At 66.0% G+C, this 12,418-nt stretch overlaps 1 protein-coding gene across 2 annotated transcripts in view; it reads right to left on the bottom strand.

Annotated features, from left to right (window-relative positions):
- ZC3H3 (zinc finger CCCH-type containing 3) overlaps nt 1–12,418 on the bottom strand; it is a 90,384-nt gene that overhangs the window by 26,902 nt on the left and 51,064 nt on the right. For both annotated transcript variants that reach the window (XM_057532337.1, XM_057532338.1), the window contains exons 5-8: nt 6,336–6,523; nt 1,363–1,405; nt 1,128–1,289; nt 976–1,045 (exon numbers count right to left, since the gene is read on the bottom strand). In XM_057532337.1, coding sequence (XP_057388320.1) covers nt 976–1,045; nt 1,128–1,289; nt 1,363–1,405; nt 6,336–6,523 — 463 coding nt within the window. The remainder of the gene's footprint in view (nt 1–975; nt 1,046–1,127; nt 1,290–1,362; nt 1,406–6,335; nt 6,524–12,418) is intronic.

Genomic DNA, 12,418 nt, shown 5'->3' with positions numbered 1-12,418 from the left:
TCCCTCCGCTGTCAGACCTGCCTGCCCTGCCCACGTGGTCCCCGGGCACCCCCCGACTGCTGGCCTCTCCCGGCCAGACTCCTCACCACACCCCACTGGACTCCTGCCTGCCTGCAGAGAACACACAGGGGCTTCGAAAAGCCACTTTTCTGGAGAGAGGCGTGGGGTGGGGGGAGCTGAATACCACTACAGCTGAGGAGGGAAGGAGAGAAAGCAGAGAAACAAAGGGTGATTTAGCGAGGAGACTTTATTTTTAATTGTCTTTTAACTGCAGCGCAGAAGGGAGCGGCCGGCCTGGGGCCGGCAGTGCCTTGGCTGCAGACAATTCCCTTAATGTGCGTTTTGATACAGGGCCCAAATTAGCGCTAATAAAAAGGGGTAATAAAGCCAACTCTTGCACCAAACGGAACTCCTCTAGCTGTCAGCACCATTATCAAGAGGAAACTGCGTTCTCATTTCAATTAACCTTGTTTGCACTCAGCACGTCCACACAAATAACAATAACATTAATTCAGGGCGCTGGTGCGGGGCTTCCACGTTAGACAGCTCAGAGCCTGCACCGGCTTTGGAGCTGGAGCTAATGAACCCGAAACTCGACGTGAATTTCCAAATTGCTCACAGCAGAGTTTCGAAGCTCTACTAGGGAGAAAAATGCTGATTCTTTTCAAGTTCCTCAAGGGGAAAAGCTGCAGCAGCAGCACGCCTCTGCCTGATCCCGCCTCCCCTGACCCGCTGCAGCCCCCGCTCCGGGCGGCGGGCGGCCCCCTGGCCAGCACTGACCCCTGACCTCAGAGCTCCCCGCACTGTGGGGGGCCCAGCTGTGCGCCCCCCTCCGCCACGGCCCAGCCCCACGCAGCTGCCCCTCGCCAAGCCCAGGCGCACCTGGGGGCCACTGGGCACGTGGCGGGATGGAGGGGCAGAGCCTCCAGGTCCCACCCACCCCCCCACGGGCGCAGGGGACAGGGGAAAACTCACCTTCTCCTTGGAGACGTGGTGGGAGAAGGGGCAGGTCCCATCCGTCTTCTTGCACGTGCCCCGAACAAACCTAGGCAAACAGGGAGGGTCTGAGGGGCGGGGAGTCCGCGCCAGCCCCCACCCCACCTGCAGGGAGGCCGCGGCGGGCGCACCTGGTGCACACGGCCACCTTCTCGGGGTCGTGGATGTAGGGGCAGTGCTCGCCGCGGTTGCACCTGCCGAAGCGGTTGTAGTACATGCAGTACTCCTCCTTCCTCCGCCGCCGCCTCTGCCGCGCCTGCCGCACGATGGCCAGGCTGCGCTGCACGGCCCGGCTGGGGAGGGGGCAGACGTCCGTGAGCCCCGGAAGGACGGGGAGCACCCCGCCCCCAACCCCAAGGGACGTACCTGGCCAGGGAGCGGCTGCAGCTGCTGGCAGGGTCCAAGCGGCCTGTGGGGGGGAGAGGCTGGTCACTCCAGGCCCACCGCCCCGGGCTCTGCCCTCTCCCCGCTCACCTGCCTGGCACCGGCCCCCTGGGATGCCCCACCCTCAGGAAACCCCTCCTGGTTTCCCTCCAGGAAACCGCTTGCCCTCCTGGACCCCTGCCAGGCCACCTCCCAGCCCCGTGCAGGGGAGAGGCCGAGGCGAGAAGGCAGAAGCGGGCGGGGATGAAGGCTCAGGGACCAGGTCTGGCGGCACAGCTCCCCGAGGCCACCCTGGTTGCTGGCCAGTGGTCTTTTTTTTTTTTATTATTATTAATTTATTTATTTATTTATTTTTGGCTGCATTGGGTCTTCGTTGCTATGCACGGGTTTCCTCTAGTTGTGGCGAGTGGGGGCTACTCTTCGTTGCGGTGCGCGGGCTTCTCACCGTGGTGGCTTCTCTTTGTTGCGGAGCACGGGCTCTAGGCGCGCAAGCTTCAGTAGTTGTGGCACGTGGGCTTGGCAGCTGTGGCTTGCAGGCTCTAGAGCACAGGCTCAGCAGTTGTGGTGCACGGGCTTAATTGCTCCGCAGCATGTGGGATCTTCCCGGACCAGGGCTCGAACCCGTGTCCCCTGCATTGGCAGGCGGATTCTTAACCACTGCGCCACCAGGGAAGTCCCTGGCCGGTGGTCTTGCCTCAAGGCAAGTGGTCCCAGGAACAGTGGGTGGTGGGGCTTCCCTGCCACCTTCCTCTGTCTGGAGCAGAACCCAGGGACGCGTGACCTGAGTGGGGTCTGGGAATGCCAGCTGGTAATGCAGTAGCTAAGAATAGCTTATTTAAAGCGTCATAAGATAAAAACAAAAAAGATGTGTATGGCCACAAATCCTGAAATCCTCACTGCCAGGCCCTGAGGAAGCTGTGTGCCGACCTCGGCCTGCGTCGTGTGGCTGGAGTCCCTGGCGGGTACCCGCTCCTCACAGTTTCGGAGGCACCTTGTAAGACACTCCCTCAAAACCCCAAGTGCACAGACCAAGCAAGGCCTCTCTGAGGTCACTGACTGTGGCCTGAAGGGGAGTTGCTCACAAAGTGGTCGGTGGCGACAGGAAGGGAACAGGTGGACGCTCAGCCAGGGCAGCTGGGGTTCGGGTGGGGCTGGGCCCTGGGGGCAGGGGATGCGGGGCAGGCGAGTGGCACTGTCTTCTGCGGTGTGAGCTCACCCTGCAGAAGGGGCATCTGGGCTAATATACGGCTCCCGCCTGCCTTTTTGATACCAGGTCACTCCCCAGGACCAAGGCGGGCCGGGCAGGGTGAGAGCTGCTCAGGACGGCCACAGTTCCTCAACACACACATGACCCTTCCCAGACCAGATCCGGTTTCCCACAGGCAGCTGCTGAAATGGATCCGGCAGCAGGAGGCACGAGTGACATCACTCAGAAATTCTAGGGACCTGAGGCGATGACAAAGCATCCCAGGTTTAAAAAGGGACACCCCCAAGCTGCCTGGCCCCGAGCCCCCCACCCCACCGGAGCCAGAGCCACGTGGGAGGCCTGGGCAGGCGGCCCTCCTGTCACCTGTAGGGCCCTCTCCCTGGCTCGCCCCAGGGCATCCTTTCCCAGGGCCCGCTCAGCTTGGTCTCCCGAGCTCCTCACCCAGTCACACCAGTGTTCTGACACTTCACTCGGCCTGTCCAAACCCAAACCCCTTTGCGCCCCACAGGCCGGACCCTCAGACGCCCTCCTCCACATGCCACCCTCTGCTAAGCCCTGACCGCTCCCTGGACGCTCTGTGAGCCCGTTCTGGGCCAGTGCCCTCACTGCCCTGCTGGAGCTGCCCTCTGGCCAGCGTCCGCCCTCCTCTGAGCCTCAGTCTCCTCAAGTTAAAAAGGCGGCTCCAGGGCTGTGCCGCGAGACCCCCGCGGGAGGGAAGTGCTCTGCACGGCGGCCCAGGCGGCTGAGTTACTGTGCGAATGGGGGAAGGGAACGCGATGACACAGAAGGGAGAGAGGGGGCTCAGAGCGTGAGGGCTGGAGGGGAGGGGGTCTTAGGATGGCTCCAGGCCATACTGGAGTCTGGCTTCCAGGCCGGGGACACCCGTCCTCGGGGTGGCAGTGGAGGCCAGTCCAGATGGCACGCGGTGGCCCTCCACCTGCCAGCCTGAGGGCGACGGTGCAATCTGATCACTGCCGGTGAGCGCGGCTTCCGGGGCAGCCACCCAGGCTGCCGGCGACGCTGTGGCGTCATCTGCCCCCGCCAGGGGCCGCTGTCGCCATGTGCCTGCCTGTCAGAGCGGCCCGCAGGCCTGGCCGCTGGTGGGGCAGGGGGCGGGCAGGTTTACTCCTCTTTCCACTTCTGCTCTTAAAGAAAATGCCAGTGCAGAGCCTGGTAGGAGTTTTTACAAGAACAGGAGGCACCTTTTCAAATACTTTGCAGTGCTAAAAAATGCACATAAAGTAGCTGTTTGAAAAGAGGCGTGGAGGCGCTGAAAAGTTCAGCTGAAAACCCTTGGCGATCTCGGAGCAGGAGGCACTGAGCCTTCCGGAGAGCTTGCACTTCCCTGGGGTCTTCCCAAAATAGACTCAGACGGCGAGGCAGCCCCCGCCCAGGCAGCGACTCAGACACCGCCCCCCCCACCCCCGCACTACCTGCCCAGGGCGCGTTGGTGGCAGGTCAGCAGCAGCAGGGAGACTGCCCACCACAGCCTACGTCTGCCTCGGTCTGGGGCCTGGGGCTCAGGAGAAGCCTGGGAGCCGGGCCTGCAGCCCCGGCCGCGCGAGGCGGCTCTGGCAGGGGGACGCGGGGCTTCTGCTCCACTGCAGGAACCTGCTGGCTCTCGGGGCCGAGGCACAGGCCAGGCCCAGTGGAGCCCCCATCAGAGCCACTGCCTGGGAGGACCCCTGCCAGGTTCCAGGCCGAAGCATGTGGGGAGGGTCCCAGGGTTGGGCCCTTCGGGTGGGCAGACCTTAGACCTGGGAGGAAGTGCTTGGCCCCGGGGTTCCAGGGAAGCGGGGTTTGCCTGCTAGAAGGCCCTGGCCCTGGGGCTCGGGAGCTGGGCAGGGCAAGGCTCTCCCCAACGAAGCCTGGGATGGCTCAGGCACCCCAACCAGGGGCTGACGTTGTCCCAGAGAGGCCGGCAGCCAGGAGGAGAGGGGGTAGAGCCCCCGCCCCCTCCCAAGGAGGCCTGCACTTTCTCGCTGAAGTCAAAGCTCTGTCGACTCCGGAGAAGAAAATTTCTTTCCTTAATTATCATTCACCTAAGTGGGCTGCCGGTCCACAGGCATTCCCACATCTGGGAGCAATCCACCTGCCTTACAGCCAAGAGTCGGCCACCTGTACGGGGGTCCAGGCCGCTGCTGCTGTGTTGGGCCGGCCTCGTGCCCCCAGGACAGGCTGCCCTGTGGTCTGTGCTCCAAACCCCACCTCCCTGCCCCGACCCTGAGGTGGGAGGGCTGAGCCCCAGGGCTGCCCGCAGGGGCGGGTCGGCAGGGAGGAGGCCTCCACCCGCCCCCCCTCACCTAATCGCCCAGAGGCTGGAGGGCTGGGGGAAGAGGGGTGGGGAAGGCCAGGGCACCACCCTGCAGCCGTCCTGTCCCCACTGCTCCGTCTGAGCAGGGAGGTGGTGACCCTGCGGAGCTCAGCACTTGGAGGGCAGCGGGCTCAGCGTGGCATCCTCCCCGGGGAGAAGTGCCCCACAGTCCCTAACGCCGGCCCCGCCCACCGGCTCTCACGGCACCCCGGGGCAGCGGCTCGAAGGTGGGGCCCCGCAATGCCTGTGGGCTTGTCTGGATGCCCGGGCACCCACGGCCCTGTCCAGCCCGCCAGCAGGCCTGGCTGCGGCAGCCCCGTGAGGGGCCCGGCTCAGGGGAAGCAGCAGGCTGGAAGCGGCCGTGGAGAGAGGAGGGGTCTGAGGTCCCTGCCCTCTGAGATGTCCACAGCTGCGTGTGGGCCCCACAGACTACGAGCCCACGTGCTACAGGCCCGCTGAGCTCTGGTGTCAGAGGCAGTCGGGGTGGGGCAGGGCTGTCCCCTGACCCCAGGCCCCGGCCCCCCAGGCTGAGTCTCACCGAGGCCCCTGAGGAGCCCGGCCAGGGCTGTGCACCCGCTCCTCCACCACCAAGCTCTCGAGGTCGGGGCAGAGGCCCTGGGAGGCCACACAGCCCAACCCCGCAAGGTGGGAAGCAGGCACGAGGCGGGCGGAGACTGCCTGTCCTGGGGAGCCCGGGGCACCTGGCCTGGAATTCAGCAGCCGGGCGCCCCAGGCCAACAGACCGAGGCCCTGGGAGAAGAGAGGCAGGGCTTCCGGGAGGGGCCCTCGGGCTGTCACCCACGCCCCGCCTCCTCCCTGGACCGGGCCTCTTCTCCCTCCTGCCCCTTTGGGCGGGTCGGGCTGGGGGTAGCTGGGCCTGTGCAATCCCCGTACCACCTGCAACCTCTCCCTGTTTTTTTCCCTTTTCGACAGCAAAGGAAAAGAGTAAAATTGGACTGAAACCAAAATATTTTTCTAGTTAATGTGCACACTAAGCAAATCCAAAGCATCTCCTTCTCCGAGGCCTGGGGGCGCATGTGGTGGTGACGGCCTCCAGGCACAGCGGGGAGGCGTTGCCAAAGCGATTAGGCACCGCAGCCCCAGGTGTTCACTCGCCCAGGCCGCGTTTACCATACCTGGCTCATCTCCTTTGTCCAGGAGCAAAACACAGAAAATCAGAGGCGGCTTAGCCAAGCAAGAGGCAGGTGCACCCGAGCAGTCCCTGGGGGGCCTCCCCATCGTGGCCGCTGCCAGCCTTGTGAGGGGCAATTCCTGAGGCTCTGCGAGCAGGAGTGAAACGGCCCTGGGGCTGGGGCGCTGTCTGGGGAGCCCTCGCTCGGGCCGGCTCCGGGAGAGCCCCAGGCCCGGGGCCTCCGACCGGTGGGCAGCCTAGAGCAACGGCGCACGCACAGCCTCACCCGCCAGGAGCCTCACCTGCGCGCAGGAGGGGCCTGCTGCCCCCGTCGCTGCCGGGCCGGCCATAGGTCTTGGAGAGCTTGTTGGCCGACACCTTGTAGAGGACGCCTCCGATGCAGCGGTAGCCTTTGTTCCGCCACCGAGGGGAGCCGGGCTGGGCTTTCCCACCCGCTGCAGCAGTACGCAGGCCGTTCAGCACCAAGGACCTGCAAGGACAGGGAGCGCCTGTCAGCCCAGCCCCAGGGCCCGCGGTCGGGAAACCTCTGCCCCCCGCCCTCCGCTGGCACAGGAGGGGGCCCCCTCAACGCCACCAACCAGGCTGGGACTGAGCCTCCCCCTCCGACACGCTCGCCCCTGCGACACAGCTTCCAGAGGGCTCCTTTGTGCCCTCGCTGCTTGCACTAAGGCGGCCCTGAGGGTCTACTCCAAGGCCTGTGGCCGTCACCACTGCCCGGGAACACCTCCTGGACGCTGCCCCAGTGGTGCCACCCCGGCTTTGGGAAGGCCGTGCTGTGGGGTCAGCAAGCTCCACTGCCCGCCCTGCCCGCCTCTCTTTCCACTGCACGGAGGGCCCTGCACGGAGACTGGGAGGGGACAGGCTCACAGACCCCGCTCCCGCCAGCAAGCTGTGTCGGGGGAAAGACTGAAGTCTCCTCGAGGTCAAGGGCTGACAGAGGACTGAGCCGCCTGTCCTGGGATTAGCGGACGCCCAGGCCAGCCCAAGGGCAGACGGGTCGGGAGAAGTCCCCCGACAAACACACAGCGGGCAGCGGCCGCACTGCCCCAGACCCAGGTCCCACAGATGGTGGGCCTGCAGCTGCCCTGGTGGACCTGCTCCCCGAGCCGCCACGAGGGGTCCAAGGCCCTCCCGCTGCCCAGGGCCTCAGGGCTCCAGAAGGACTTGGCCTTGGCCCTCCGGTGCATTTCAGCAGGAATCTGTTTATGCAAATTGAGCTTAATTCCCTATGAGCTCAGATTCTGCTCATCACACTGTCACCGCCCAGTGTACATGCGGGCCCCACTGGCAAACCTGGGCAAGGGGCACCGGCTGTCGCGTGAGCATCACCTCTACCCGAAGATGGCCCCCAAGCAGCAGGAGGGGCGGGGCGTGAGGAGGGTGGCCCTACTGCAGGCAGTGCCACCAGCGGCAGCTTGGGGCCCAGCAGAGGAGCCAGCTGAAGTCAGGGCCCGTCCTGGGGCACACACGGCACCCTCCCTCTGGGTTCTCCAACGTGCTCCCGTTGAGGCCCCCACGCCCTGCAGCCCCTTCCCCTGGGAGCATATGAACCCCAACTCCACCTGGGCAGCAGTACACCCTTTCCTGGCTCCCCAGGGCCAGCGAGGGGGCGCCCAGACCTGGGTCTGAAGCGCAGACGGGACGCGGCAGGCCTCCGGGCACCCTAGCACGCAAGCTGGCCCACCCCTTGGCCTCCATCTCTCCATCTGCGAGTTGGGGGTCGTTGTAACCAGCCGAGTGAGCCGGGTGCTGGGGGCCCGAAGCGGCAGCGCCAGGCGGGAGGCCGAGGAGGACTTCCCGCCAGAAAGCACGCAACCCAGCTTCCCTTAATTAAAACTTAAGTTCACAAACACCAAACTTGGAGCGAAGGACTCCTGCCAAGGGTCCTCGGCAGCCCGGCCCACGCTGGCCGTGCCGACAGGCCCCAGCTGCCCTCTCACGGGGCACGTGGGCATCCTCTGGGGGAGGAGCCAGACCTCTAGGCTCTCTCGGACCTTGGGACCGCAGATCTACCCGCTGTGGCCTCAGGGCACCTGCCCTGTCCCCTGGGCTCGCACCAAGGCCAGGTGGAGGTGTGAGGAGGGGCAGGCCTGGGTGGGGTCTCCTCCCCTCACTGCAGAACGCTGTCAGCCTTGGGAGCCGGGGACCCTCTGCAGGAGCTGTGGCTGCTGTCCGAAATGCACAGCTTGGCCCGAGTCCTGAGCCCCGAGGTTGAGAGCAGAGCCCAGGCCAGTGGCCGCCACAGCTCACTTAGCCCGAGGCCGAGAGGCCCCCGACAGCCCCGGCGCCCAGCCCCGCACCGTCCCGAGCCCTCAGAGGTCTCCCCGCCCACAAAGCAGCAGCCCTTTCATCTGCCAGCCCTGGGCCAGGGGCAGCGTCGGGGCCCCCTCACTCCGCAGCCCCCACCTGTGCACCCAGGGTCGCCCCCCCGAGCGCCGGCTGCTCGTGGCGCCCAGGCCCTCACCATGGGGTGGCCGCTCAGGGCCGGCCCCCAGCCTCCCGCACAGGCTGTGCATCGCAACCGTGGGACTGCGCTTGCCGGGAACGAAGACGCGCTAAGCCGCCCCTCCCCTTACCAGGGGCACCCCCTCTCCCACCTGCCTCTCCCTCCGCCCACGGCGCTGGCCCCCATCAAACGTGAGAGACGGGGGAAGGGAGGGAGTCAGGCCCTTCAGGGGTGAGAAAGCTCCCCACCTGTGGGCATGTGCTCCTGGCTGAGGCCGGACAGGGACAGACCACCGCCCCCAGAGGCAGCCACGCAGGCGACGCCGCGGGATTCAAGCAGCACGTGGCAGCCCAAGGGAAGAGGAGGCCCGCCCAGGCAGGGCCCAGCAGGGTGGAGGCCGGCAGGTCCTGGGGTCAGAAGGAACTGGAAGCTTCAGGGCAGAGCGTGTGCCGGCCCCCTCGGGCGGCCCCCCACGAGGGCCTGCGCCCCACAGCTCTGCGCACGGAGAAGCCTCAGTCTGGGGCTGTTGCTGGCCACCCCCGACCCCCAGGAGAAGAAGTGGCCCTGTTAATCACTGCCTTCCGCGATTTGCTCTTACAGCTAAAACGCCCGTCTCAGGCGACGCTTCTTTCTCGCGACAATGTTGATTAGTCTTACGGATGAACACGACCAACCGATCCATCCCCTTTCCGACCCGAAAAGCCACGTCCCTGGGCTCCGGTGCAGTGACGGGGCGACCGCGGGCCTCTGGGAGGGGCAGAGGCGCAGCAGGCCTCCTGCTCCGAGGCCCCGGCTCCGCGCTCACAGTCTGTGCTCACACCTGGGCCCGAGGACCCCGCGTGCCTGGGCGCGGGGCTGCAGCACGACCACAGCCCTGGACCCACAGCTCCCAGGGGCACCGCGGAGCCTGGGAGCCAAGCTGGGAGAAGCCGCACCCCCAGATGGCGCCCTGGGGCGGTCGGGCAGGTGGAGGCACCAGAGAACTCGGGCAGGGCTGGCGAGGGCCGGGCAGGTGGAGGCACCAGAGAACTCGGGCAGGGCTGGCGAGGGCCGGGCAGGTGGAGGCACCAGAGAACTCGGGCAGGGCTGGCGAGGGCCGGGCAGGTGGAGGCACCAGAGAACTCGGGCAGGGCTGGCGAGGGCCGGGCAGGTGGAGGCACCAGAGAACTCGGGCAGGGCTGGCGAGGGCCGGGCAGGTGGAGGCACCAGAGAACTCGGGCAGGGCTGGCGAGGGCCGGGCAGGTGGAGGCACCAGAGAACTCGGGCAGGTGGAGGCACCAGAGAACTCGGGCAGGGCTGGCGAGGGCCGGGCAGGTGGAGGCACCAGAGAACTCGGGCAGGGCTGGCGAGGGTCGGGCAGGTGGAGGCACCCAGAGAACTCGGGCAGGGCTGGTGAGGGTCGGGCAGGGCCCCGCCCATGGGAACCGGCCTGGCCTGCAGTCTCGCAGGGCCGCCTCTGCCCTTCCCTCTCCCGCTGGTCCCGCTGACTTTGGACCTGTGGCCCGGCAGGTGCCGGGCAGGCGGGGGCTGGAACAGTGGGCTGGGGGCCCCCCGCCCCAAACGCCTTGTAGCTTTTCACTGCCGTGGGTGTCACAGCACTCCAGTAAATTGTTACACTGATGGAGAGGACAGCCTTTGGAAACGAACTGTATTGAGAAGAGGGGATAAAATTAATGAGATAATGGCAGGGCCAAGGACCCAGAGAACACGCCTGCCCTCGCTGCGAGGGCCTGTAATTCCTTTTCTACAACAGGAGCCTCAGATCTAAAGCCTTCTCCCATCCGTCCGGCAGGCCCCTGCTGCCAGGAAATTTCATTAACGCTGGAAAATAGGAAAGGTATTAAGCGTGGATAATGAAGGCCAGGGAGGGAACCGTGCCTTACGATAGTCCTCCTTCTCGCCTTTGTGATGGGAGGCATGAACTTTCCCTTCAAATCCATTTCTAATCCATTTGAAATACTACAGCAAATTATCTTTCCTTCAGCCCGAAAGCGGCCAGCCAATTTACTCCGAATAGCAGTGACAATGCCCCAGGATTTATCACCATAACCTTGACTACTCTGGGGTGAGGGCTGGGCCTCCCCTCGGCCCCCTGGGGGCCACGAAGGACAGGTGGGGGGGAGATAACGTTCTAAATGAAAAGCGGCAGTAATGGGGAGAAAGACACACACGCCACAGAAGTAGGTTTAAAAAGAAAAGCGGTCCGCGTGCCCGCTGTCTGGGGAGCAGCTAGAAACTTCTAGGCCCAAGGCCATCCAGGAACTCCAAGGGGCTCTGCCCTCTGAGGCCCCTCTCACCTGCTGTACCCGGGAAGCGAGTAGAAAGTCCCAGGGAAAAGGGACCCCGAGAGACGGGGCGTCAGGGTCTGGGTAAGACAGGAAAGCTCTCCCCAAGGAGCCAGGATGAGCGTGATGCGTCCTCTGCTCGGCCTGCGGGGCGCACTGCCGGCAGCGGCCGAGTGCCCAGCCTGCCAGGGCTCCCCCACCCCCCAGCGGTTTCGAAGGCTGGCCCTGGACATCCAGGCCCCCTGCACACTCCCTGGCCACTGCCCAAGCAGGTCCGTGTAGCCCCCAACACCGTGCGCAGGGCGCCCCTGCTGCGGGTCTGCTTCTCAGGCTGCACGGCTGAGATGGGCCCAGCCAGGGCATCCTCGGCTAAGCGGCCTGGCAGCCTGGGGCACAGCTGTGCATGCACGGAGTGGACAGGCAGACCAGCTCCTGAACACCGCGCACCTCGCCTGCCCCAGTGCACCCAAGACCCTGGGCCGAGGACAGGCAGCCTGCCGGGCCACGTCACCTGAAGGCCCACAGAGTGGCTCCTCCTAACGGAGGGCACAGTCGGGTGCAGGGAGGCGAGGGGCAGGGAGCCGGCCTGGCCCTGGAGACCCTGGAAGCAGCCCCAGCCTCCAGGACACCCTGGGCAGGGCGAGCGTCACCCTGGAGCTGCGCCCGGGTGCCCGGGCCTCCTCGCCAGGTCCACTGGCCTCTAAACCGACACTGCCTCAGGCCGCCAGCACAGCCCCGCCGGGCTCCTCCTCGGCTGTCACTGCTCAGGTGGGATGGCAGGACCACACTGGAGCTGAAGGGGCCCTGCTCCGGCGCATCCACTGCTGAGGGCCAGGCCTCTCAGCACCCAGTCCTAAGGCAGCCTGGCACAGGCCACGTGGACCCAGAGCGGGTGGGAGAGACCCCGCCGGGGACAGAGCCAGGCCCAGGGAGCCCGCGCCCGGACGAGAAGTTGCTGGCGGAACCGACGGCTATGCTCCCACGGGAAGGCCCCCCAGGCACAGAGGCGTTTTGCTGGCACCTTCTTCCCAGTCCCCACAGTCTGCTCCCCTCCTGCGCACGCCCCGCCCCGCCCCGGGATGGGGACGCAGCCCAGACCTCTGTCACCGTCACCGAGGAAGCTGCCCTCTAGCCCCAGAGGCAGTCTGGGGTCCTGCCCTCATTCACGGCTCCCTGGTGGGGTCCCCGTCCCATCAGCTGGTTTGAAAGCTGCACGTCTGCTCAAGCTCCCCGCACTCCACCTGCCCCCCTGCAGGCGGGTCTCTTGGGCCCTCACCGGCCACTGCTTCCTGGAGGGCACTGTGACCCCCCTCGAGCCGGGCCCGCGCACGTGCCGTCCCTCTGCCTGTCACACGGGTCTGCCCGGAGACCAAGCTCAGACGTCAGGTCCTTGGGAAGCCTCCCCCAAACCCCGACGGCTGTCACGGGCCCCAGGCCCCGCATAGGGCCATGTCACACCTGGGAGCAAGCACCACAGGGCGGGGGCCGTGCTGGCGAGCGGGGGCTCCAGTGACTGGTGCTGGGTGAACGCACACCAGGAGGGAGGCTGGGGGGCCACCCGGGTCCCACACACCGGGGTGCCCTGAGGTGTGAGGGGAGACACGCAGACAGGACACCTCGGTGGGCGGGAGAC

Source organism: Balaenoptera acutorostrata, chromosome 17, assembly GCF_949987535.1.
Source record: "Balaenoptera acutorostrata chromosome 17, mBalAcu1.1, whole genome shotgun sequence".
In the NCBI taxonomy this organism is placed as follows: domain Eukaryota; kingdom Metazoa; phylum Chordata; class Mammalia; order Artiodactyla; family Balaenopteridae; genus Balaenoptera; species Balaenoptera acutorostrata.
This window is presented reverse-complemented; position numbering and strand designations above follow the sequence as displayed.